This window comes from Lepisosteus oculatus, chromosome 3 (genome assembly GCF_040954835.1).
Source record: "Lepisosteus oculatus isolate fLepOcu1 chromosome 3, fLepOcu1.hap2, whole genome shotgun sequence".
In the NCBI taxonomy this organism is placed as follows: Eukaryota; Metazoa; Chordata; class Actinopteri; order Semionotiformes; family Lepisosteidae; genus Lepisosteus; species Lepisosteus oculatus.
Window position 1 is genome coordinate 34,317,346 of NC_090698.1, and position 27,793 is coordinate 34,345,138.

The following is a 27,793-nucleotide window of genomic DNA, read 5'->3' on the forward strand; positions in this document are numbered from 1 at the left end:
TACCACGTTCAGTACCAATCACAAGTATCACCTTGTGATTTTAATATCTGCTGACCATGTGGGACTATGTAAATGCAGAATAGTAGTAGACTTAGTATAGAGCCTTGGGGAACACCAGACTTAATTAACTGAACTTCAGAACTGAAACCCCCCAGAGAAAGTGTCGGCAATCAGTAAGAACCAATTTAAAGTACTTGAAAATCTCTAAACACAGTCTCTAGATGAGAAAGTAAGATGTCATGATTAACAGTGCACTATAATGAGAAAATAGAAAATTAATATAGATTTTCAATATTGATTGAATGTTTCTAAAATAATTTTGATTTATTGACCATTTATGATTGACCTTATACACAGATATTTAATGGTTTTATAAGCAATAAATTACTTTATTAGTAAGAGAGCTAACTTGGCACAATTGATGAGGTAATGTAACCTGTTAAATATCACAAGATTGCTGAAAGTCAAGGAAGAATAGGAAGAAAGGAAGCCATCCATTTTTTTTTAAATCTTCAATTTTGAGTTTTTCATGTCGTAGCTTATGGTTATGAGAGAATAAGGAAGTGTAGACACTCCTCCGTGCTGCTCATATGTGAGACACTCATCTTTTATTATGTCACAGGCCACAATTACACATATTGAAGGTTCAGGGCCTATTGGAGTGGAGGCATTTTCTGACCAAAAGCACTGCAAATGTGCAAGTGCCCAGGAATCTGCAGAGGTTGCTGTGTTTGCCAAAAGAGCCCATGCTGACTAATATCACACTGCCCTTTGTGGTGCTCAGCCAATAGTGTGCCACTATTGAGGAGTCCTGGTCACAGTTGCCTAGTGATCCAGCCTGAGAGTTTTGCTTTAAACCCCTTGTTGATCTTCCCTGCTGATGACAAATGTAAGCATAATGAATGTACTTATGTCATGTGTATTGAATGTAATATCACTTGATACAATAATATTTTGTCCTACTAATATGTTTGTGAAATTATTCTTCTTAAAGCTACTTATTGTTAAATTATATTAATAATAAACTTATTTTAAGTAGTGTCTTTAAAAGCAACTTCTCAAAGCTCTTTACAGTAAACTAAAAAACAACAACAAAAGCAACAAAGATAGGAGATACAATTAGCACAAAGAAACAGAAGAGTTTGTAATTGAAGATGCAAGGGGGCAAACAAACGTTGATTAAATAAAATGCATTCTAAAGCAAAAGGTTTTGATTATGGTTTTGAAGGCGTTGAGAGAAGGTGAATGTCTGATATCTTTGGGGATAGAATTCCAGGGCTTTGGGGCACAGCATCTTTGAAAAGTAAAAATTAAAATAATTTGGTTTAACAGCTGTGTTAATCCTATACAAGGCTTCAGTTAATGTTAAGTTTACTGTAATTTTTCAGTTTTGTTCTGGGTCTGTATTAAAAAGACTTTGTTACATGCTTTACATGTATATAACAAGTAATATTTCTTTCCCATATAAAAAAATATGTTCTTAGAATACCAGCCATTTTTTCCACATTTTCTTTATTTGCATTACATTTCCAAAAACAGAGCCTTTGCAGATGGTAAGGTTTTACTAAATTTTTACTTTCTACAGACTTTCTATTATGCTTTTTATTGCTAATAATTATACCCATTTCCAAAACTTTACAAACATCTTTACATATGTACTGTCAAAAGGACTCACCCCCTAATTGCATTTGCAGTTCTTTTTTAGGAATATGGTTTAGAAAGCTTGTAAAACATGACATGAGGGTAACATTACTTTCCTTTTTTATTTTACCATGCTCATTTTGAGGGATGAACTCAAACCCTCACGAGTAACTGCTTGTGAGCCACCCGATAAATTCCTATTTCAGTAATTTTCAAAATTTTCCAGTGGATTGGCTGCTATCATTGGAATACCTGTTTGATTAACTAACTTTATGTTTTTCAGGTACTTCGTGTTCTACTGTCCCCAAGACGTCTTCTACAAGTGTGCTGCTTTTTTGCCCCTCAGACTGGTTCTGGCATCAATGAAAGAAGTGACCAGAACCTGGAAAGTGCTCGGAGGAGTTACTCAGGCACGAAAACATTACAACGAAGGATGGTTTGTGATGATTGCTGTTGGCTGGGCCAAAGGTAATAACTTCTCCCTTTGCTCTTCATCTGCCATTTATTTTCCTTCTACCTTGCACTCCAGTTTTATAATTCCAAACTCCTTGCATGTGGTTTTGAGTATGAAATCTGTATAAAAGTATTGTAACAAGACAGCTGGGTTTGGGAGGTGGAAAAGGGATGGAGCTGCTACAAGGTGGTGGTTATACATTCCATATGCTGCAGTCACATGAGTTACAGCCACACATATAAAAGACATATGGAAAGGAAAGGTGGTGTCTGTTTAGACCCCTATGATTCATTTGAAGAGTAAGACACTGTAGAAACCAAGAAATTCGAGCCTGAAGTGTTCGTTCATCCAGCCAAGCTTTGTTGTATGCATACAAGGAATCACAATAAGGACCGTAATAGTTATAGTACTGACCAGTGCACCACAAGTGCCCCTGTCGGTCATTTTGGCCAGCTAATCACGTACCGCGGTATGACTTAGGTACAGTAGTTGCGTGCAGTACGGGTTTGTACCGCACACTTTGAATGGCTGCATCTGTACATGTCACTACATTTAAAACTGAGAGCAGCAGACATTTTTTTTGTCTGTGTTGTCAGGCCGTGGAACAAGTTATCTAGCCATGTTGTTGAAGATAATACCCTGGCCTCCTCCATGACGATATTGCAGTTTGACTTTACTACAGAATTAGCTGGAAGGAAAGCTCAGAATCAAACTAGCTAGATTGTAAAATGCCCTCTGCTTATTTTTAACCTTTTCTTTTGTTCTTATTTTTTGGCACAGGTGTTATTGTGTGTATGTCTGTTTGTGCTCTGCAATGCGTACAAATAAGGACCATAATAGTTATAGTACCTATCGTAGCTCCAAGGGGATATGGTCCTACAGAACTTAAATATACATCCTCCCCCCCTCCTGTCTTTGATGTAACCGAAGGAAATAGAAACCTTTGTCATAAGGAGTTTAGTGTAAACATTCACCATTTGGGTAAACATTCACTATTTTGGGGTAAGTACAGGGGGGGAAGCCTCTGTGATCAAGCAGGCATGATGGTTACAGTTCAGCATGTAAAAGCTGTTAGCAGGCTCCATCAATCCCCCCTTGGAAAATAGAAACATACATCTTCCATTTTCTACACAAATGCGGAGTCTGCTGTCTTTACTTCATACTTGTGTACTATCCTAACATTACTACTGGAGGTGATGTGGTGACATATAGCAGTGATTATACTTTTAATACATGTGATTATAACAATTATACATACAAACAACACTACTCCTAAAAACAAATATTGAACCATAGCTCCACCCCAGGCCCCAAACACAGACCTCAGCCATACTGTAAGTTCACTTTCTTGATAATAGCTATGATATTTCTGGCCAACTCTGAGATATGCTCAGAGTTATCTGGTAAATAAGTACAGCACTCTGCACCAATTACTCCACAAGTGCCGCCTTGAGAGGCTAACAAGTAGTCCAATGCTAACCTATTTTGCATTGCTACTATCCTTAGTGCTACCATTTTGTCATGCATTGCTTTTAGTCCGGAGAAGGTAACATTTGCCAGCTCTTCCAGGGTGGAAGCCATTTGTACTAGTTCTCTGTTTAAGAAACTAATACCGGCTCCAGGAAGCACTATACCTAGGTATTCCCAGTCTGACACTTTCCTTCGAGGTCTGTGGTTGGGTCCAAAAGGACTGTGAAGCTGAACCCGGACATGGTGAGCTACATATCCTAAATAACATGATCCACCCCAATTAGTCGGTTACCATGGGTATGCACGTTCCCACAAATAAAATACATTCCATTAGGCACTCCTAATCCAGCAGAAAACAAGAAAGCTGCACTAAACTTAGGACTGCTCTTATCCCACCCAGGGATCTGAAGAGTAGAATTTGAGAGACCAATATAGGAGGTGAGATTGCATTTACTCCAACCCATTATACAGTGACCTTCATGGTTCTCAAAACAAATCCCCCCCTCTGCTTATCGTTTAGGGTGATATATGGGAGATTCTGACTTAGGTTGTATTGTGGGCCATAAGACCCAGCAAATTGGTGGGTTCTAGCCCCCGTTCCTTACAATACTGCAGCGTGGTGCAGTTTACAGTAGTATCGTTACAGCCGCCATACTCAGTCATGTTAAAATCCCCTGTACGTTCTCTCAATATGATCATGCCTATAACTTCTTCAAGGCGCCACGGGACAGCCCCCATGGGGAGCCCCCCTTGCACACATCTTGGTACTGCAGTGCATACCCAACAGGCGCTCTAGTTTGTCTTTTCAGCTGTCAGATAAGACCGGGCCAAAAAGGTATTAACTCCATGTTCACCTTTACGGGACTGGTGTTCATGTTCATTTTGGATACAGATACACAATCTGATAACAGAAAACAAAATAGGAATAGTCTTCATGTTGCAGACTTTTCCTTTTCCACCGGGGGTTGGGCACATCGACAGAAAGAGGCGTGAATCCACCGGTTCTTCCCTTGGACTTTCACAGCGGAGTCTGTGGTCAGCAGCACTTGGTACGGCCCCTCCCACTTAGGCTGAAGCATCTGGGATGGTATCTTTTTAATCCACAATCTCTCAAGTCATGACCTCCAGGAATGGTCTTTCCCCAGGCTGCTTTCACTTGGTGGGTGGTGAGGTCATTGGCCTGTGAAAGCAAACGACAATACTGCAGCAAATAATCAGTTAATTGACTTAGATCATGACGATGGGCTACAAAAGTATCAGTGAGACGCATGGGCCTTCCGGTAACCACTTCAAAAGGGCTTAGTCCTGTGGTCCCAGCTCTCAAACTACATAGCACAGTGGGGAGGGCATCCATCCAAGAGACCCCTCCCACAGAATACTTGGTGAGTCTCTCCTTGAGGGTTTGATTAACCGTCTCCACTTTTCCTGAAGACTGAGGATGATGGGGGCAGTGTAGGCCCCAGTATATCCCAAACACTGTAGCAACTGCTTGACACACTCTTCCAGTAAAGTGTGTGCCTTTGTCTGAATCAATGGGGCAAGGCAGTCCTATCGCTGAATTATTTCAGTCAATAGATGTTTGCTGTATTATGGGCTGTTTCATTTTTTACAGGAAAGGCCTCAACCCATCTCGAGAAATGATCCACCATTACTAATAGCCCATTCTTTCCCTTGCACTGGGGCAGTGAGCAGTAGTCTATTTGCCAGTGCATAGAAGGGCCCTCAGGGACTGGTTGTCTAAGCTCTGGCACTGCCATAGCCGTGGCATTAGAGTTCTTTTGACACACATTACATCGCTGAACCACATCTTCTGCATACCTTTTAAATCCCACACCCACCCAGTTTTGTGAAAACCGTTGACACATTTGAGACACACCTGGGTGCCCCATAAATTGAATTTGATGAGCAACAAATGGCATCAGATCCCTAGGACATGCCGGTCAGCCAGTTTTTTTACATCTCCAGGTGCCATCCTCCTGGATCCCCACTCCTCGCTCAATCCAGGTCCATTTCTCAGTCTTAGAGGCCTGAGCCTGTACTTCCTTCAAGTGAGTCGAATTCAGGGCATGAACATGGATGTGATTAATTTCAGTGGTGTCTATATACCACTCCTTCCATTCTCCTATGCCAGCTTGTTGAGTAGTCCAGTCGGCCAGGTTGTTTCCCCTAGCTTCAGGAGTGTTTTCTTTATTGTGTCTCTTAGACTTTACCACCGCCAGCTTTTCTGGGAGCTGGACAATGGCCAACAGCTCAGTTACTAGTTGGCATTCTTGACTGGTGACCCAACTGCTGTAACAAAATTTCTTTGATTCCACATTCTTCCAAAATCATGACATACCCCGAATGCGTAACGTGAGTCAGTGTATTTAGTAGCCATCTTTTTGTTATCCACCTTACAGGCTTCAATAAGGGCCTTCAGTTCTGCGCACTTAATATTATGATCTGTCACTACGGCCCATCCTGCTCTCTTCATTCCATCCTGATCTTTTAAATGAGGTACCATCTGTAAATGATATTTAATCCTCATTTCCAAAGGAGTGTTCAAAAATATCCATGCTCTGATTTTCCTGATCTGCCCAGACCTCACAATCGTGTTCTAACAAATATTCCTCAGATGGTTCAGGCAGGAGGGAAGCTGGATTCAGAGCTCCTTCTCATTCTATTGGCAGATTAGGGGCCTCCAGTATGAGCTGCCACTTACTCCATCTAGCAGCAGTAACTTGACTTACAAGGTTGAGAGATAACAATGTATATACAGCATGAGGACATCTCACTATTAATTGTTGATCTAGTACTATACCATTTACAGCTTGCACTGCGAAGCAGACAGCCTGAACTGCTCGCAAGCAAGGTCCCTATCCCTTAGCTACATCAAGGGGGCATGAGTAATAACCTACCTGTCTATATCTGCCCCCATGTTCCTGAGTTAGAATAGCAGTCCAATACCCATTTTTCTCACTTACAGGTAAAAAGCCTGATCCGTCTGAGGGAACCCCAGTGCAGGAGCTCACTGCAAGAGAGCTTTCTTTAAATCCTTATAAGCCTCTTCAGCCTTGCAAGGCCATGGAATGGAGTCATTAGGTTTCCCTGCCCTCTTCAACAAATCAGTTAATGGTTTAGCTCTTTCAACAAAAGCATCCACCCAATTCCGATTTAAATTGCACAGGCCCAAGAAGGAGCGCAGCTCCCTGACAGTCTCTGAGGGGGTGAGTTTTAATTGCTTTTAATTGCTTTTTGCCACCGCCCACTACAAATGCGAACCAGTCCTGCACCTCTTGGTGCAGGGGCACTGACCAGAACCCGTTAGCCATGTCAATCACTGAAAATTTCTTATGATCAGGGTTTAACAGCTGAAAAATTGTGGATGGGTCTGCTACCAGGGGTGCCAGTCTGTAAATATATTTGTTAGCTTCAGAATAGACCACAGTGAAGCGCCAGGCCCCGCTGGCTTTCTTTACTGGCCAAATAGGACTGTTGCTGGAGCTATGAGTGCGCCTAATGATTCCCTGTTTTAACAGTTTTTGCACAATGGGCCAAATTCCCTCTTCAGCTCCTTTCCTTATCTTATATGTGTAGTGTGCTCTCACGAGGCACCAGTTCTGTAGGGGTTTGGGCATTTACTGGGACATTAATTAATTGCAGTAAATCACAAAATGATTCTTTTAATGGCTTTAGAATCCAACCTTGCGGTATAACTCAACGCACACACACAGGTACTAATACAAGAGGATACATTTATTAATACATAGAATATGCATGTAAACCTAACAGATCTTATTGTGAGGGTTATCGAATACAAAAGGTATATATTCATTCAGTTACAAAGAGTTACACGTATTAAGAGGACATACGTTCGGTATATCATTCATTTAGACCATTTCGTAAATGAACTTGGTTATAACTTCTACATTAGATACTCAAAACATGTACATAACTCTTAGGAATTAAATTGATATCAACTGGTTGGGATAACAATTGAATTCTCGAGCAGTATTGCAGTGAAGTTGAATACTCATCCAATCTCTGGGGATTCAGATCTCCTGCGGACACAAAGAAACAGTTGCAGGCTTGTTGCTGTCCAATCCATGCTCTCTGGCTCGGTGCTAGGCTGTGCTGTGCGGCTTGCGACGGTGTGCTGCTGATGCTCTCTGACCGGCTAGTTAGTGTTGGCTTTAACTAGCAAAGTTTGTGCACTGGAGAAAAGATGACTGTGGGTCCCAGCAGGTCAGGAAGAGGACCGGTTTGTTCCTGATGAAGCGCTAGTTCTGAATAGTGATTCAGCTGTCCACAGTTCCGAACCTGTTCACGAGGCTTGCTGCTGATGCTAACCTCGGGTGGATCTTTTGGTTACTCGTGGCAACCTCCGCTCTCGACTTTTAGAACAAAGGAAAGTTCTGGCACTCGGACACACTGGCCGTTATGTGGTTGTCCGGGCTGAGTCTCAGGATGGTCAGGAGGTGCGCTGCGAGATTGTCCTGCCCTTGGGAGCCTTTCTGCTCCTGGGTTGTCCTGCTCTGGAATTGTTTAGAATAGTCTCACACCCCTGGAATTCTCCTTAGAATTCTCCTACTGGAATAGTCCTACAGGCGCTCTGTGTTGCCTGTTTTTACCTGGAGGAACTTCAGCTCGTTCATTGGCTGAAAGTTTCATGGGCATCAGAGACCCATGTGGGTTACTCGGCCCTACCAGTCCCTGATTGGTTGATCAAGGTGAGATATGTCACTTACTCCTGACACTTAGGAATGCACTCCAGATGTCCATCTGGCACTCCCTAGACAGATAGGTGCCAATGGATGACCATGGATCAAGATAGCCAGGCTTAGCTAAGTGCATCCCCATTTGGGAGCTGTCCCTTATCAAAAGTAAACATCTTTAAATCAGCCTGCATGAATAGCTTCTCTGTGGCTGCACCACAGAGATGAAGAGAGAAGAGAGAGGCCTCATTTGGGAAAGCACAGCAACACTTAATTCTGTCTTATTAACAAGCATTGCCGCTACGTATGGTTTAGTGTATGGGGGTGGTTTTCCCATAAACTTAGCTAGTTCCTTATCCAAAAGGCCACACTCATCCTTATCTTTAGTCCAAATTGGATGATTTTTTACTTCGTCTTTCTGAAGAGACCAGATGTTAATATTGACCTGCCCTTCTTGGACCGTCAGAGTGACTAAAAGACATTCCCATTTGAACTGTGCGTACTTTTGCATACATAGTTCTCTCAATTTTTCTTTCCTCGTCAGCAATCTCTTCAAACGGTTTACTGTATTAGTAGAGAGATCAGGGTACCGAAGCTGCAATGCTTTAGCTATATCAGGTTTTAAACCATTCAAGAACAGCTGTTTAATTACTGACGCTCTTTGTTCCATAAAATCGTTCTCTTCATCTTCTAGTCCTGAAAATTCCACCCATGAATTTGTAAATCTTTCAATATAATCTGACACATTGTCAGATTCTTTTTGTTTGCAGGCAGACATTTTTCTCCAATCAGTTTTGGGTGGATACTGACCGCGCAGCCAATTTTTCAAATATTCCCAATCTCCCCCTCCTCTATTTTTGAATAAATTTATAATAGTTTCAGCCTCCTTTCCCCCAGCTCTCCTTAAAATCATTGTCGCAGTTAGAGGGGTAATACCGAAAGTATCTTTGAGCTCCATCAAAGCTCTCCAAATTTGTTGCATACCGTTTTTAGGGTGTGGGACCTCTTTTGCCCACCAATCTATATCTTCGGGTTTTGGGGAACTAGTCTTTTTTCTATTCCCACCACACCTGAATCGCCATGTTCTAATACTAGTGGAAGTTAGAGGATCATCTTCGTCAGAATTCTGGTCCCCACTCAGTGTTACAGTTATACCAGATCGCTCTCCACGGGTATAAGGGGTATCGGATAAAGCTGTGCTTCCCCCTTTTGTATTTTACCCGGAGATCCTCCTGGGGATCTCGAGGGTCAGGGCTATCATCAGTCAATCGAGAAAACTGTTCCCACCAGTCTCGGTAGGGATCCCCGCTATTGTCTTGCAGTATGGTAGGATATAATTTAGCTAAGGCTGGAGTCAAGGGGGTGGCCAGCTCCCCTCTCTCCGTCCGTGCATAAACCCTACTTTATCAACTTCTTCAGCTAATCTCTTTACCTTTTCTTCTAACTCAGTGGTTCTCAAACTGTGGTACGCGTACCGGCAGTGGTACGTGGCGTGCCACCAAGTGGTACGCCAAATGACCCTGGAGCTGTGTCCTGTGCGCTGTAAAATCGGGACAGGTTTTCATATTTTGTATTTTAATACGTGTCGAATACGCAGCCTACGTTCTACGATACAGTGCGCGCTAATACTTCAGTGGACACAAGAGATACTCTGTAATTCTATACCACTCTATAGGAATGCGTGCTACGGATGCAAATGACCAATTGTATTTAAAAAAAAGCTACTGTATCTCCAGCAAATAGGGAGAAAGGAGAATGTGCGTGATTTTGGAACAATGCTAACGTTGTAAACACAGGAATACATAGAAATACGTGTTACGAACGCAGGTAATCTTGTGAGCACACGAAAGCGTAATAACAGAAAAATATTTAAGAACTGTTCTAATTTGAGAAAAATACAACGAGCATCTCTGTGTTTCGCTCCCATGCGCATGAAATAAAAACTTTAAATAAATACGGAAATAAAAACGGAAACGCGGAAAAATGCAAGCTTGCGGATTGCTAAAGCAGGTAAGCTACACTATTTTTGAAGAACCTTATTTACCGTTGGCAAAAGAGTTGACACGTATTATGTGTAGAGAAAAAGCTGCTAAGCAGCTCGACCTGCTGTCCACCTCCCCCTGAAAGACAGTCATTCATAGAATTATTGAAATTAAGGATTATATCAAAAGTATACTCATAGAGCGCTTTAAGATGAGCAGATGTTTTTCACTGCAATTAGATGACTCTGTAGTCGATTTGGCCAATTTGCTTGTTTACGTTAGATATGAGTTTGAGGGTATGTCCCAGGAAGACTTTCTGTCCTGTAAACCGCTACCAACAGGAACTACAGGAGAGCACATATTTCAGCTTCTGAATGAATTTATCGAAGAGAATGGCCTCGACTGGATAAAATGCGTCTGAGTTTGTACAGACGGTGCTAGAGCAATGACAAGCCGAAATAACGATGTAGTTGCCGAAATAGAAAGGTTGCTCCAGAAATTAATGTACGCATTACAACATCCACAGCGAGACCTTTGCCGTCAAGAAAATGCCTGACGATTTAATATCTGTTAGACTCTGTTGTGAATTGTATCAAGGCTCGAAAAATTAATTCACATCTGCTGTGCTCAACTAAACAGGCTCACCCCTCTCACTGAAATGGTGTTTTTTATTAGTTGTTGTTAATGTTTTTTTTTTAAAAACACTTTGAGAAGCCACCTTTAAAGGTGCTATATCAAATTAAGTTTATTATTATAATATTTATTATATGTATGTGTGAGTGTGTGCATGCGCGCTCATGTTGGTCATTGAGAATTTCTGGGGTTCCTATGAGAAGATGACTTGTAGGTGGTACTTGGATGTTTTGGTTGGATTAGGGGTGGTACTTGGTCCAAAAAGTTTGAGAACCACTGTTCTAACTGATCTCTCTGTCCTAACAACTCATCTTTTGTTTAGTGTTGCTAATTTTTCTTGCAATTCTCTTTTTCCAACCTCCCAGTCTGATCGCTCTTTAGTTCCTGTATAGTATCACAGATGCCTTCCTAACACCAGCGCTTCTCTCACATCCTGACCTTTCTCCCAGTATTCAAACACTTTTCTATAAGCTGCAACATCCCACACACCCTCTGGCAGACTTAACTTTTTCCTCAATTTTTTTTCAGTTTCCTTCAACCTATTCTCCTTACTCACATAATCTGATAGCTGTACTATCGTCTCATCAGACCACTTTTTAGCCATTCTGAGAACAACAATGGAACAACAATGAAACGATAAAACACCGAAGCGCACCTGGGCTTCCCACCAAATAACACGGACACTCGCCGGGAGAGAACCGGAACTTACAGCTTCAGATAGAAAATGCCTGCCTGGAACAGAATCGGGCTTTACAGCACCGAACAGAAAATGCCTGCCCGGGACAGAATCGGGCCTTACAGCACCTAGATAGAGAATGGCTGCCCAGGACAGAATCGGGCCTTACAGTACCTAGATAGAGAATGCCTGCCCGGGGCAGAATCGGGCCTTACAGCACCAAACAGAAAATGCCTGCCCGGGACAGAATCGGGCCTTACAGCACTTACCCACAACAGCACCGGTGCCTCCCTTGGGCCAGGGGAATTCCTGCTGGCTCAGCAAACTTACACTTAGGCTGTACATTGCTAGACAAGGGAGCCTCCCCACTACAGCACAAGAGAGTCAGGACTTTTGGAAAGAGGAGTCCTTACTTCCGATTTTGTGCACAGAATGCCGTCTTGGGTGCTGGATGGGAAAGTGTCGTGTGGTTGGAGTACCCTGCTTGCAGCATGAAATTATAGAAACCAAGCAATTCGAGCCTGAAGCGTTCATTCGTTCAGCCAAGCTTTATTGTATGCGTACAAGGTAGCATCGTAGCTATCGTAGCTCCAAGGGGATATGGTCCTATAGAACTTAAATATACACCCCCCCCCCCCTCCTCCACCCACCTCCTGTCTTTGATGTAACTGAAGGAAATAGAAACCTTCCTTTGTCATCAGGAGTTTAGTGTAAACATTCACCATTTGGGGTGGAGGTAAGTACAGGGGGGGGGGGAAACCTCTGTGATCAAGCAGGCGTGATGGTTACAGTTAAGCATGTAAAAGCTGTTAGCAGGCTCCATCAATACATAGATCTTTTCACACATGCAGTATTTAGAAAGAAAACAAATCCAGGTTAAAATAACTAACAATGTCAGCCGCTGGTAAAAAGACTTTTGTGGTCTGGCCAAACAGGTTTGACTAGGTTGCTATCGATTAAAACAAGGACCTACTCAGGCGAGACTTCTTTGGGACCTTCATTACGGTGGTGTCACGACCACCAGCCAGCTGAGATCAACACGTAAGCGAGCCAATCAGCACCAGCAGCGGATTACTACTAACAAGCGCCGCCGCACGAGTTAACACACCTGCAATTGCTCTACTGTGCGGCACGCCGGGTTATTTATACCATTCTTACCTGATTCCCGTTGCTCGGTATTGAGTTCTCTACTTGTTGCTCAGCCTAGCGTTCTTACCCCTTTTTTTGCCTGTGATCCTGGGCCTTCCCTGGCTCAAAAAGCATGATCCCCACATCTCCTGGGCCAAGAATCAGATCATTGCCTGGAGCCATGCCTGTCGTGACAACTGTTGTCGTCCTCCACTCAAGGTTGCTGCTGCAGTAAACCTCTTGGAAGAACACTCTATTATTCCCCCCCAATATGCACGTTTGAAGCAAGCCTTTGACAAACAGAAAGCTCTATCGCTCCCCCCTCACCGCACCTATGACTGTGCAATAGATTTGCTTCCAGGAACACTCCCACCTAAAGGACGGATCTACCCTCTCACTCAGACAGAGAATGAAGCCCTGCAGGATTATATCAAGGAGGCCCTGAATTCTGGTTTTATTCGTCCCTCTTCATCCCCAGCCTGTGCTGGGTTCTTCTTCATAGGGAAGAAGGACGGCTCCTTGAGGCTGTGTATTGATTACAGAGGCCTGAACTCCATTACAGTCAAACATCCCTACCCCTTGCCTTTAATCCCAGCCGCTCTGGAGTCCCTACGTGGAGCGTCCATCTTCTCAAAACTAGATCTACGGGGGGCTTATAATTTAATCAGGATCCGTGAAGGGGATGAGTGGAAGACGGCCTTTATGACCACGCACGGCCACTATGAATATCAGGTGATGCTTTGGACTCGCTAATGCCCCGGCAGTCTTCCAATCCTTCATAAATGACATCTTTAGGGACATTATTGGAAAATTTGTCTTGGTATACTTGGACGACATCCTCATTTTTTCCACCGACCCTCAGGAACATGTCCATCATGTCCAGGTGGTCTTGTCCAGACTCATCAACAACCAGCTCTACGCCAAGCTTGAGAAATGCATTTTTCATGCTTCTAAGATTCACTTTCTGGGCTACATTATTTCTCCTCTTGGAGTCGAGATGGACTCAGCCAAGGTGGCAGCTATCAATGATTGGCCTGTGCCTCGTAATTTGAAGCAAATCCAACGCTTTCTAGGTTTTGCCAACTTCTACAGGCGATTCATCCGGAACTTTAGCTCCGTTGTGGCACCCATCACGGCTCTGACCCGCAACTGTCCTAGTCTGGGTAAATGGAATCCGGAGGCTAACCAGGCATTCCTGCGCTTGAAATGTCTCTTCAACTCTGCTCCTCTCCTACGGCATCCGGATCCCTCCCGGCCTTTCATTGTTGAAGTTGACGCCTCTGCCCATGGGATTGGTGCAGTCCTCTCCCAGCGCCTCGAAGAGGATCGCCTTCCTCATCCATGTGCTTTCTTTTCCAAGAAGCTCTCTCCTGCCGAGGTTAACTACGATGTGGGCAATCGTGAACTCCTAGCTATCAAGCTGGCCCTCGAGGAATGGAGACACTGGCTGGAGGGGGCTCATCACCCCTTTGTCATTATCACGGACCATAAGAACCTGTCCTATATTCAATCTGCCAAGCGCCTCAACTCGCGTCAGGCCACTGGTCACTTTTCTTTTCTCGTTTCAATTTTGTTATCACTTACACTCCTGGTTCCAAGAATGGGAGGGCTGATGCACTCTCTCGTCTCCATGACCCCCCAGACCTGGACGACACACCTGAACCAATCATCTCTCCCAACAGAATCGTGGCAGCGATTCATTGCTCCATTGAAGATCAGGTCAGGCGTGCCCTCAATGGAACTACAGTTCCTCTGTGCTGCCCCCCAGATAAGCTTTTTGTCCCGAACAACTTGCGTTCTGCTGTTTTGCAGTGGGGACATGATTCCCGGTTTGCCGGCCACCCGGGATGCAGACACACTCTTGACCTCCTCACCAGGGACTTTTGGTGGCCTTCCATGCGATCTGATGCAGCAGAGTACGTCCGGGCTTGCCCGGTCTGTGCCAGGAGCAAGACTCCGCGCTCTAGGAAGGCTGGCCTCCTTCACCCCCTTCCAATCCCACACCGCCCTTGGTCCCACATAGCTGTTGACTTCATTACGGACCTTCCTAACAGTCAGGGTCATACGGTAATCATGGTGGTCTCCGATCATTTTTCCAAAGCAGTCCATTTTGTTCCCCTCCCAGCATTGCCCACAGCCCAGGAAATGGCATCTTTGTTTGTACAACAGGTCTTTAGGATACATGGTTTGCCTGATGACGTTGTCTCGGACAGGGGACCTCAATTTATCTCGGCCTTTTGGAAGGCTTTCTGTCAAACTCTAGGGACTCATGTATCTTTGACTTCTGGTTATCATCCTGAGGCCAATGGTCAGGTGGAAAGGACCAATCAAAGCCTCCTGACCTTTTTGAGAGCCTTCACCTCGAGTTCACAGGATGATTGGTCATCACTACTTCCCTGGGCAGAATATGCCCACAACTCTCTTACCTCCTCCTCCACAGGTCTCTCTCCCTTCCTTTGTTCTTTAGGTTATCAGCCCACTCTCATCCCTGTCACACCTCCACTCACGGCAGTGCCGTCCGTGCAACAATATATTGCCAAACTGCGAAGGACCTGGAAAATGGGGAGGACAGCTCTTATTAAGTCAACCCAGCGCCACGCCAAATTCGCCAACCGACACCGCAGACCAGCCCCTCCTTTTCGGAAAGGAAAGTTTGTTTGGTTATCTACACGGAACCTACCTATTCATCAGCCTTCCAAGAAGCTTGGGCCTAGATATATCGGTCCCTTCCGGATTCTTTCCCGGATCACCCCGGTTACCTTCCGCCTTGCTCTCCCCCCTACCCTCAGAATCCACCCCTCATTTCATGTCTCCCTCCTGAAACCTGTTTACCGCTCGCCCCTTGCGGCTCCCCAACATCGCCCGCCACCTCCTCGTCGCATTCAGGGGTGCCCGGCTTATACGGTCCACAAGATCATTGACTCCAGATGGAACCGCGGTACCCTTCAGTATTTAGTCGACTGGGAGGGTTTTGGTGCCGAGGAGAGATCTTGGGTTCCAGAGATGGATATTTTGGACCCTACACTAATCAGTGACTTTCACAGGGACTATCCTAATCGGCTGTCTCGGGCGTCGGGAGCCGCCCGTGAAGGGGGGGGTACTGTCACGACCACCAGCCAGCTGAGATCAACACGTAAGCGAGCCAATCAGCACCAGCAGCGGATTACTACTAACAAGCGCCGCCGCACGACTTAACACACCTGCAATTGCTCTACCGTGCGGCACGCCGGGTTATTTATACCATTCTTACCTGATTCCCGTTGCTCGGTATTGAGTTCTCTACTTGTTGCTCAGCCTAGCGTTCTTACCCCTTTTTTTGCCTTCCTGGAATTCTGCCTGCACCTTTTGCCTTCGGACTTCGGATCTCGTCTCGCCCCTTGGATTGTTTGCTATCATTGCCTGTTTTGGATTTGACCCTGTAGCTCTCTTTTCGACCACGATTCTGTCTCACGTTTTGGATTGTTCGCCACCAGTGCCTTTACTGGATCTCGACCTACCTTCTCCTTCGGACTACGACTCAGCTCCTGGATTTGCTCGGTACGTTTACTTACCTCCCTGCGACTCCTGCATCTGCATCGGATCCTTTACACCTCTACAGAGCAGTGTTACAGGTGGGAAGGCTACAATATATTGATGTTTGCTATTTTCTGTCCAGGCTCCTCTATATCAGGGACAGTTTATATGCAGATTTCCTACAGCAATACCGGTAAAAGGGGCAATGTGTTACAAGTATGCATAACTTTGTAACAGACCCCCCATCTTTATACAAGGTAGCTCCAGGGAAATGAGCACATACAGTATACAGTAGCAGTCTCCCATGACTACATCATAACTCCCAACCTAGACTAACACTTTGAACTACTTTATATACTTACACAACACTAATTGACACCCATGTGTGAATGTGGCTTGTAAACCTTTCATTAAATATTGCATTATTAAATAATAGACACCCAATGTGCCTATTTAATGGCAAAGGCTTTATGGAGCTGTGTTATTACAGTCCCTTTGGTTATCGGCATGTCATACCATTGCACACTTGAATATAGACACATAAAGCACAGCCTCAGTTCAGTGTATCTCACTTTATGTATGTCACTATAAGAGAGTGAGGGATTTATATTGCATATTGTATATTGTTTATATTTATATTTATATTTATATTTATATTGTACACAGCCTAAAGCATATGTTAAAAAGCACAAAACACAAAAATGATGGCACTGTTTTACAAACCCCTTACAGAACATAAAGGTTTTATCCAGTTTTCATTGTCTGTGAAACTAAGGGTCAAGGTCATTGTGATTATCCTGCTGCCTGTGGGAGTCTGTGCTGTTAGTTAGAGATGTTTTTAAAGCTTTCATTTGAAGACCAGCTGTTCACATACTGGGCTCCGCAGTGCTGAACAAGTGGATCTCTCATGGCGCATGTCTCAGAGGATATTAGTATTTTTTTCTCATCTCTCCCAGGGCTTTCTGTGGGTCTTGTTTTGGTGAATTAGGTAAACAAAGTTAAAATTGATAGAGAAAAAATTAAACAAGTTTAAAATAATATATTTTCTCTTTTTACTGTTGTTATATAAAAAACAAATGGTAAAATTATACAGCAGGTTTGTCACATTTTGATGTTCAAAATACTGACAGTTTGCACTTTTCCATGTGAAATGGGGAAGTTGTGGGAAGTCACAATGCTCCATTGGCCATAAGGTGCGGATTAATCATCTGTCATAAAGATAGATGCTTACAGCTACAGGCAAAATCAAAATATCTTATTAGGCAACTTTTACCTCTTTGTCAATACAAATGTTTTCAGCACTCATCTATATTATTGAAGTGTAAACAACAGCATTATAAGATAAATTATTACTTTTTTCCTTGGGTTTAATTTAAATAACTTACTGAATGAAATTTTAATTTGGTAGAATTATTTAAATCTATTCCAAAATGTGTAAATAAAATTAACAAATAAATTACTTCTGAATCATTTAATATCAGTTTCAAATAGTTGTAAATAGAATCAAAAACATACCATTATCTTATAACTATAATATATGGAAAAATCCATATAAATTGTTTGGAACCACATTATAGGCATATGTCAAATTTTATTTTCCATTAGTATCCACAATCTAAATCACAGGCAATAGTGTATACATTTATTATGATAGTGATATTGGATTCAATCAAACTGATTGACTGATTACGTATAAGAGGAATGTATTAGATTGAATGGGTAAACAAATTACTCAACTATTTTTTTTTAAACTAAAGATTGGTTACACTTGTTAAAAATCAGATCATTTTGGGAATACGGTGACCTATAAGTCTATAAGACTAGACCAGGACCAGGGTGTGAGACGAAAGATGTACTGTATGGGTCTCTGAAGGTCTTTTTCAGACTCGTGTTGTAGGAAGGAACGGTTAACATGTGCAGTGAAAAACTGGAATTTTTATTAGACCATGAGGATAACATTAGAAAACATTTCGACATACAGAAAGTTTGGATTTTCAGTTTCATGAAGCAAGATTGAATTTTTTCTGGTTAAGAAACTATAGAACATATCCTCTATTTTTAAATTGCACCGGGGCAGGTTAAGTCAAATTTAGCCTGACTTTGATTCGACTTACAGACCTAAAAACAATTAGGTCACATTTCTTCAGGGACCCAGTTGCAGAGAGAATGAAAGCTTAGAGGTTATCAAAGCCTTTTACAGTTCAGTGATAATTTTTATTCAGCAGATGGTAAAGGTAAAGTATACCCTATCTCTTTAGCCCAAATATTGTTAATACTACTCATCATAGCTCTGCGTTAAAAGAAAAAAACTTTGTTCATAGGGCTGAGAATCCTTGTGACTGGTGCAGTTTTTTACTGTGCTTGTGACTCTGAGCACTTCAGTAAAACGACAGTGTGTCATGCAGTAAGGAAAGTGGTGTTTGCACTAAATCAGTATTTGCATGCATTTATAGTGTTTCTCTGCCATACATTAGTAAATACCATTAAACAGGGATTTCATGAAATAGCAGTTTACATTTTATATATAATATAAATATTAGTATTTCCTAGTATAATGGGTACTCTTGACTGTACAGAGCTCATCATTATAGCCCCCACAGGCCAAATAAGGCTGATTTTTTTCTCATCAATGTACAGTTAAGAAATAAAATTCTAACCTAAAAAATATGAATAAGTTACACAAAAAGACAATAAAAACTATCAATCATTTCCATCAAATAAGTTTTTAAACATTCGTGCCTACAATTGGTGTTACCTAGACGTAGGTATTCTTAATGTACAACTTCCATCATCACATTGTTTCCTACATTAACAAATGATCTATGACACATGGTGTCACATCAGCAACATGTACATGACTCTGTCTGAGGGCATACTGCATTTGCTGTGCTGTAATCAGTAGATCTTTACACTGTGATGACCCTACTCCCATGCATCTGGATCAACAGGGTAATAGAGCTAAGAGAGAGATCATAGCTGAACGTCATTCTACTGAAAAAATAACAATTTTTAGGATATATTATTCCAGTTTCATTTTGGTTCTATTTTTTCCCAATTAAAATTGTCACATTTGTACTTGGATTAAGACTTTCTGCAACTAGTGGGGGAAAGCCTCATACTATGTTATTACATACTATGTCAATGTTATTACCGTTTTATGTCTTTTGAAGGAGCTGGGGGAGGGCTGATGAGTAACTTCGAGCAGCTTGTCAGAGGAGTCTGGAAGCCAGAAACCAATGAGCTCTTAAAGATGTCGTAGTAAGTATTTTTGGGACTAAATCAACATGCTATTCTGTACTATAATTAGAAGCTCTGATTTTTGTACTGTTTGTAAAAATTCTGGTGAAATCTTTAATTTGGTAGAATTGTTTAATGAAATATCTGGAGAAAGATGTACAGTGTGTTATTTTCAATACAATAAAGTTAAATGAGATAGTCTACCTAGAAGAGGTGTTAGTGGGGCCAGCAGGGGGTGCTCACACTGTGGTCCATGTGGGTCTTAATGCCCCAGTATAGTGACAGGGACACTATACTCTAAACAGGCACCGTCCTTCGGATGAGATGTAAACCTAGGTCCTGACTCTCTATGGTCATTAAAAATCCTAGGGCGTTTCTCAAAAAAGAGTAGGGGTGTAACCCCGGCGTCCTGGCCAAATTTCCCATTGGCCCTTACCAATCATGGCCTCCTAATAATCTCTATCTATGAATTGGCTTCAGTACTCTGCTCTCCTCCCCACTGATAGCTGATGTGTGGTGAGTGTTCTGGCGCACTAAGGCTGCCATCACATCATCCAGGTGGATGCTGCACATTGGTGGTGGTGGAGGGGAGTCCCCGTTATCTTTATCTGTAAAGCACTTTGAGTGGACTGTCCAGAAAAGCGCTATATAAGTGTAAGCAATTATTATAATTATTATTAGATAAACTTCAGGTGCAGGTTCAATTTACTGTATATGTCTGGTGATAATTATTCTGATAAAAAGAACTCCATGCAACAAATGTAACTAACAGTATATACATTTCTCTTACAATTTTTACTTTGCACATCCTGTTCCAGCTCTTTCCAATATACACTGGATTTGAATTGCAGACATAATGTGTCCATTTATTCAAATACAGCCTCCTGCCTATTTTAGCATCTTTTTGGTTAACCCAAAGAACATATAAGACATTGAAAGACAGAAATGAAATTATACCTGAAAATACCTAGCTATACACTGTAAAGGAGCATTCCTCTGTACTTTGACAATAAGTACACTTCTGTCCATGAATCCATTTTCTAACTGCTTTATCCAATACTATTTCAGCAAGCAACAGAAACAAAACAGGAGCAGGGTACAGCCTTGATGGGTGGAAAACAGACACAGACACACACACTCTCACACCAGGACCAATTTTCCCAGAAGCCAAATAACCTACCAGTTTGTTTTTAGATTGTGGGAGGAAAACTAGAGGAAACGTGCCCAACTAGAGAAAATGCACTCAAATATGTGGGGAAGATACAAACTCCATGCAGAAGCACCCTAAATCTGGAACTGAGCCCAGGATCCCAGCGCTGCAAGGCAGCAATGCTAACCACAGCTCCACCGTGAATATATATTTTGTTTTGTTTATATATATTTGCTCTAATTATGAATCTAGCTAATCTCTGGTGTCACCAGAGGTGATGTTCACTTCGTTGCCCTCACCCTCCGCCATCTTGTTGTCTTATCGAAAATATTGATGGCAGTGATTGATTCTCCTTCAAAAGGATGTCTCCTTTTGCCTTCTTCTTTTTCTTTCCACTCATATAATCTCGACTTGTTGCCTACACTCCATGATTTGATTTATAGTTTTCAGCCTAACGTTAGACCTGTACGCAGAGTCTCAACATTTCATAAAGCATGTGAGTGCTGCACTTTTCAGGATTTACCAAGATTTATCCCATAAGTATTTATTTATTACAGGTACTAGAATTATTTAAGATAGATTTTCGGGGCCCAATATTATTTTTACAGTTTTACTTAAAGAAACAAGAGAAGCTATTAACAAAAGCTTTAAACATTCAAGCTTTCTCTGGAGATGGGGTAATACTATTGACTGAAAAACTGAAACGTACAATAGTTCCCAGCCATGAAAAATGGTTAATATGTACTTAGATTAAGAACTAGTTAAAAGATACAAACAACAAGTGTGATAACAAAGTAGGATTGCAAAACTGTAAAAAATATTCAGCATTGGGCAGATGATATTTAATGTTGATGCAGATAAAAAGGAAAATAAAACCTAAATATAAAAGGTGAAATGCTGTGTTTGAAGAACTGATGTAATCAAATAATTTTCATCTTACTGACACATTTGGAAAAACAGGAAAATGACTAACAGAATGTTCAAAGAATTTCTAGGTTCAAAGAAATGATACACACAGACTAAAATGGCTGGATGAGATACAATAGACCTTTGAATGCGTTTTAAACGTGTAAAACCTTTTGATAAAGAAAGTTCCTTTTTCTAAGGACCAAGTCTTAAAAACCACTGTGAGGAAGGGTAATCTACATACTCCACAGTAAACTGTAAAAGTTAATCATGTTACAGAAAAAATACAATATACTGTATCTAAAAGTCTTCCAATGCTGTACTTCTGCTATTGAATTCACGCAAAAATTGATTATGTTCTGTGATATAATTTAATCTTTGTTTTGCAGTCCAACCAAAGTCACTCTGATTGGAGCTGTGCTCTTCACTCTGCAAGAGAGTCAGTATTTTCCACTGGCCAGACATCACCTGATGTTCTTCTACACCATCTTTGTTGTCATCAATAAGGTACATTATGTCTATTTCTTAGTGTCTAAAGCATCTGTGGGCAAACTATGGCCAGCAGGCCGCATCCGGCCCGCCAGCCAGTTTTAACCCGGCTCTTGAAGTAAAAAATAAATTAGTCAATATTCACCATATTACACTTTGTTTGGTGCTATTTTTTCTTACTTTTCATTATTCGTGCCGTTAGATGCCACACAAATGTTTTACCACGGTGATTCCAAACTGTGCATCGCGCCACCTTGGGGAGGCTCAATTGTTCATCAGGGGCATGTCAGGTATTGCTATTCAAAAAACATTTTTATTATGAGCAAAACCCACTGTTTGTGCACACAGAATGTACTCGTCGTGCATTACCGATGTAGATTGTGTCACATGACACTGGCCACAAGAGTCGGCAGTCTGTAAGCAGCATACCAGTTGACCGCAGCTTCGGTGTTTCATGTTTCTATGAGTGGTCATTCTGTGAGTTTTTTGTTACATGATCGAAATTGAGAGGTTTTTAAATATGAGTAAAAAAGGTGAAGGAAATGAAACGGAAATGCAAATACAGAAAGTATGATGACAGTTTCTTGAATTTTGGTTTCACATGCACAATTGTGGACACTGAAGAATGTCCTCACTGTGTTGTCTACCTTAAAGTGTTTGCTGCTGAGAGCATGGTCCCCAATAAATTGAAATGTCATTTGGAAACTGTTCACGGTAGTTTGATAAGTAAGCCTAGTGAGTATTTTCCGTGCAACTTTCATGCAAAGCAAAGCTGCTTTTTCTAACCAAACTACAGTCCCCAGCAAATTTATTTTTTCATCATACCAAGTTGCGTACCGAATAGCACAATGCAAAAAACCTCACACCGTTGGAGTACCAAGGAATAAGGAACAGGGCTCTGTGAATTCTTCTTCTTCTTCTTTGTAATGTCCTGCCTTTGTGAAGCTGGTTTCAGCACTTGCGGCTATCAAATTCAAATTCAGATCAAGAGTCAATGTTGAGAAGGAGATGCACGTTGCCATTTCAAAAGTACTACCCAGTATTTTTGGTGAATTATCTTAACATAATTTATTAAACAAGCCCATCTACACATTAAAAGGCACAAACAAAAAGACATTGTATTTCTCCCCATTTAAAAAAAACAATTGAAGTTAAGTTTTTACATTTTCTAAGTCATTTTATTTGCATTTTACAAAGATGTTGACTATTTTTATTTTTTTTAGTGTGCACATTTAAATAATTTAAATAAAATGTGTTGTTAAGTATTTTTACTACTTTCATATTAAGCCTATTGGTTTTGAAAATGATTAAAAATAATACAATTTGGATCAACTTTGTTTTACTTTTCCAATTTATAATCTTTTGTAAAATATCGCACTGCCATAGAACTTATTTTTGACACAGGGGAGATATGTGGAAATTTGACATGTCAAGGGATGCATAGACCCAAAAATGTTTGGGAATCCCTGCTTTACCAATTTGATTCACCAGTCAGAGTGGGTCCATCGTACTGTGAGGGAACCTGCGCCAAAATGAGTGGATTGAAGAAGCAGAATGTTGACAGTGAATGCAGAGTGTTCAACAAAGAATAAGCTGCAAAATACTTTTTTCTCAGAGGTTGGAAAAAAAACTATGTTTAATTTATAAGGAAAGTGTCGCAGTATTCAAAGAATACAATCTCAGTTGGCATTTTTCTACCAAACATGCTAAATATGCTAGCAGCTATGCGAGGAGCGGGCTAATAGAGCTTCCAAACTAGCCGCTAGTTTACAGGCTCATCAAAATGTATTTTTGCACCCTACTACTATTAGGCTGGGCAAACGATTTTTAATTTTTTTAAAAAATAAATAAAAAATGAGATATAATGATGTGTTCCTGCTTAACTTAGACATTGCACGACTTTAAAACATATAAAAACAGGTTTTGAGAGTTAAAAAACACTTTTTATGCGTGAAAAATTTGTGATTTTTCTTCCTCGTGATCAGCTCAGAATCTTTGTGTACGCTGTAAGGTTTTTACTTCTTAATTAAACGTTTAAAATACACGAATTTCATAAAGACAACACACGTTTCGAAGAGAAAAAATCCCATTCTTTTCTCTTCCTGTTGTGTAAAACTCATCCGCAGGTCTTTTTTTCCCAATCAGAGGCTCTGAAAATAGCGTACCGCCCACTGCGCTCCGTCAGAGGGGCGCGGCACCGAGAGAGGGAGGAGGCGCGGAGCTCAGCAGTACAGAACGAACGTTCTGCTGCCTGGAGCGCTTATGGCAGCGATCGCGTCTGCATTTATAACTTAGTGTTTAAAATTAATCAAGCAATATGAAGCATCTCTTTTTACTTTTAAGTCACTTAATTATCATTAAGCACAGCTTTCTAACCACTTAGACTACTTTTTGATACCATCCTTAGACAAAGCAGAAACTTGTTGTTCTGTCTAATGACATTACAAGTGGAAAGATTACAGATTTTAATCGTCTTTAATTTTGTTACGTTATACTTTTTAGAAACGTTTCATCCATACAAACGCCACAAAACTGTTCTCAATACTGTTCTTGTATTTCTAAATGGTATGTTACACTAAGTTCACTGTTTTAAATACATCTAATTAAGAAAGTTAGGTGTTAGCATAAACTATTAGCAATCAATAATATTAAATTTAGCACTGTAATAAGTTGTTGCACTTTCCCCCGCATCTTGTAAAAATATATTTTCATTGTTCAAATATACATTAAATCTGACTATCATATAATAAGTAAAATACAAAACTAAAGAAAAAATAGGGTTAAATATAATTCAAAATATTTTGCTAACAATGTTAACTGTTTATGAATAATAAAATGTATTAACTAAGGAGTAGGATGGCACAGTTGTTAGTATGCTTTTTGTTTTGTTTCTTTTTCATAAATACAACAGTAGTACCTGATGTCTCAGTGGCTTTCAAAATTAAATTATGCATGCAAACCTGTGAACTAGAAAGATAACTAAGATATCCATCCATTTATAATGGTGGTGAAGTGGTTAGCATTGCTATCTTGCAGCACTGGGGTCCTAGGTTCAATTCCTGCCATCCTGTGTGTGTGGGGAATGTATGTTCTCTCTGGGTTACATGGGTTTTCTCCATATGTGTGATTTGACTCCCTCTCGCACTCCAAAACATACTGGTAAGTTAATTGGTTTATGGGAAAACTGGCCCTGGTGTGTGTGTGTTTGTGTCTGTCTGTCCTGTGATGGACTGGTGCTATGTCCAGGGTGTATTCTGCCTTGTGTCCGTTGCTTACTGGGATAAGCTCCAAATCCTCTGTACTGGATAAAGAGATTAGAAATGGATGGAACTATACACAGTGTTAGAAACCCACTATGAAATGGCAGCATCTCACTGAGAATAAAATATTTTATAGTGCTGGCCTTTCCATCTCTCTTGCACATCAGTATCCATACCTAGTTATTTAAACAAATTGCCTCTAATTCTAAACATCTTAATATGCTGGCTCTGTGGATCTGCATCAGCTATGTTTGCCCATTCCTTCAATTCATGTGCATCCAACACACAGTTCAATGCTAGTAACTGCACAAAATCTAAAATACAATCCTCATTTCAGTATCTATGTAAACATACAGTCTGTTAACTTCATCATCTTCATCAAAAGTATGCCTAACCCCATTAGGAAGTGTTCTTGTTATCAACGTATTCCTCAGCTTTCCCAAAATTATCTTCTTCTTACCAACATCTCTAGTCTTTTATCCTGCAATAACTCAGCCAACACTTAAATCCCCAAAAGCTGCTTGTGTTAATTTCTTTAAATCACAAATATCATGTGTAAATACTGGCGATTTAATACTCTGCATTGTGGAATAATAGTTTATTTTAAAGGGAACTAGAGAAACTAAGAACTAGAGAAATCAAGAAAGGCTTTTTTTTCTAGAATTAATAAATGCACATTCTGTTCACTGGGGAAATTAAATCCACATGGAGCAATCTTCAATATGTTCAGAATATGACCGCGAGAATCCTATCAGGGATGCATTACACCTGTTTTCAAGTCCTTGCACTGGTTACCTATCAGGTTTCGAGTCAACTTCAAATTCCTCATCTTCATTCAGTACCTACAGTATATGGCTTATTATCTGTCTACTCCCCCACCTTTGTTCGTCTGACTCTGGTCTTCTAGCTGTCCTCAAGAACATCTACATTCTGTGGGTGACAGGGTCTTCTCTAGCTGCACCCCAGAGCTCTCAATTTGTATTCCCAGTGATATCAGTCACGTACCCTGAGTGCATTTAAATCTAACCTCAGAACCTTTCTTTTCAGAAGACTTAGTGTCTGTATCTGCTTCATTTTCTAATTTTGGTAGCACCTCTAACTGCTTGTCTTTCTTATATGTATTTACTTTGTAATCTGTGGTCCTTTTATCTGTTTTTACATCTACTGTATTGCTTTGAGATGCCACTTTTAAAGGTGATATATAAAATAAAGTTTTTTATTATTGTTATAGAGAAACATGATCAGATTTTCCCTGGTTCAGAAAAAAAGATCTAAAGTATACTTGTTTGTCACTCTTCTCATTCCCTTTGCTAAATGACTTTTCATACTAATCTGATCAATCTAACTGCCAGTTTTCTGTGCTTTCTCTATCCTGCTAGATTTGCAATTATTCTGAAAATTTTCATCTTGAAATAACTCATTTCTAAATACCTTTTTCACTGTTAACATCTTGCAGCAACTCTGCGACAAAATATACACTTAGCTCAACCTGACAGTTCATCCTGCTACCAACATTAAATAAAACAAATCTTAAGATTTCTATATTTATGTCTTTATTTAGTGGTTTCATTAGTGACAAAGGCTAAACTTTCTTGGAAAAATGTATTTTATGTGTTGCGGAAAAAACTGACTTGCTTTAACAAAATATGTTTACAAATCCTTTCACATGGCAGTTTACCTGAATGCCCAACTATCTGCGAAGCCCTCTATTAAACCATAGTTGCTATTAATTCATTTAGGGCTCACTGACAGAATTGCTGTTTTTTATGCATGCTAATTTCTGATTCCTCACTCTGTTTCATGTTAATAGATAAGACTTTATTGATCGCTAAGGGAAATTGATGTACATGATGAACATGTTTGCATGTTCTTTTGTAACATACACCTTTTTGTGATTTTTTTTGTATATCTAAGCAAGTGTTCCTGCATCCCTCTTCTGCACTATAGGCATGGCTTTTTTTCTTTTTGCTCCATTTCTAAAACTTTTTGCTCATGTGCATTTTTGTATTTTTTTACACCTCTAGCACTTTAACGCCCTGAATTTTAATGTGCCTTAATTTGTAGAATGAATTTGAGTTTTAGCCTTAAAAAGCTTAAGTTTTCTCTATCTTTTGTTTCTTGTCCTACAACTGTTATTATTGATCACCGAATTATTGTACTTGACATGACTTCATTCACCCTTTCCTGAACGTCTATGACAGGCAGAGAGAGTGCTGTTTCTGGTGCGATCTTTTGCAGCTGACATTTCACTGTTTTAAACGAACAAGAAATTAGATTGCTCATAAATCAGTTATTCTATATAAACACATTGTAATTGCCCTCCGAAAATCCTCTTTTTCTTGTTCGTTTTAGAGACCTTGATCGAAACTGATTTTAGATGTCAGAATGGATTTATTTTCTCTGACAGTTGAGGTAGCCTATCGTGTCAATTTCGCTTTGTTGCTGATAGGTTAAGCTTTCGAAACTCTGCCCCAAAGTCATCTGACTGATTTTTCGCACTGTTTCGTTGGTTAAACGCAATGATCACAAGCACCACCATGGTAACTGGGATGTGTAGTTT

The 27,793-nt window shown here is 40.8% G+C and overlaps 1 protein-coding gene and 1 long non-coding RNA gene across 5 annotated transcripts in view; one reads left to right on the plus strand and one right to left on the minus strand.

The window, feature by feature from the left end:
• The window catches only part of tmem38b (transmembrane protein 38B), an 81,192-nt gene that overhangs the window by 31,439 nt on the left and 21,960 nt on the right, over positions 1–27,793 (plus strand). For 3 of the 4 annotated variants that reach the window (XM_069187141.1, XM_069187139.1, XM_069187140.1), the window contains 4 exons: positions 1,925–2,109; positions 16,152–16,289; positions 19,362–19,449; positions 21,874–21,991. In XM_069187141.1, coding sequence (XP_069043242.1) covers positions 1,925–2,109; positions 16,152–16,289; positions 19,362–19,449; positions 21,874–21,991 — 529 coding nt within the window. The remainder of the gene's footprint in view (positions 1–1,924; positions 2,110–16,151; positions 16,290–19,361; positions 19,450–21,873; positions 21,992–27,793) is intronic. The other variant, XM_006627050.3, reaches the window with a different exon arrangement.
• LOC107075763 (uncharacterized) overlaps positions 4,505–27,793 on the minus strand; it is a 92,259-nt gene continuing 68,970 nt past the window's right edge. Inside the window, exon 3 of the long non-coding RNA XR_001477257.2 lies at positions 4,505–4,745. This is a non-coding gene — a long non-coding RNA (uncharacterized lncRNA). The remainder of the gene's footprint in view (positions 4,746–27,793) is intronic.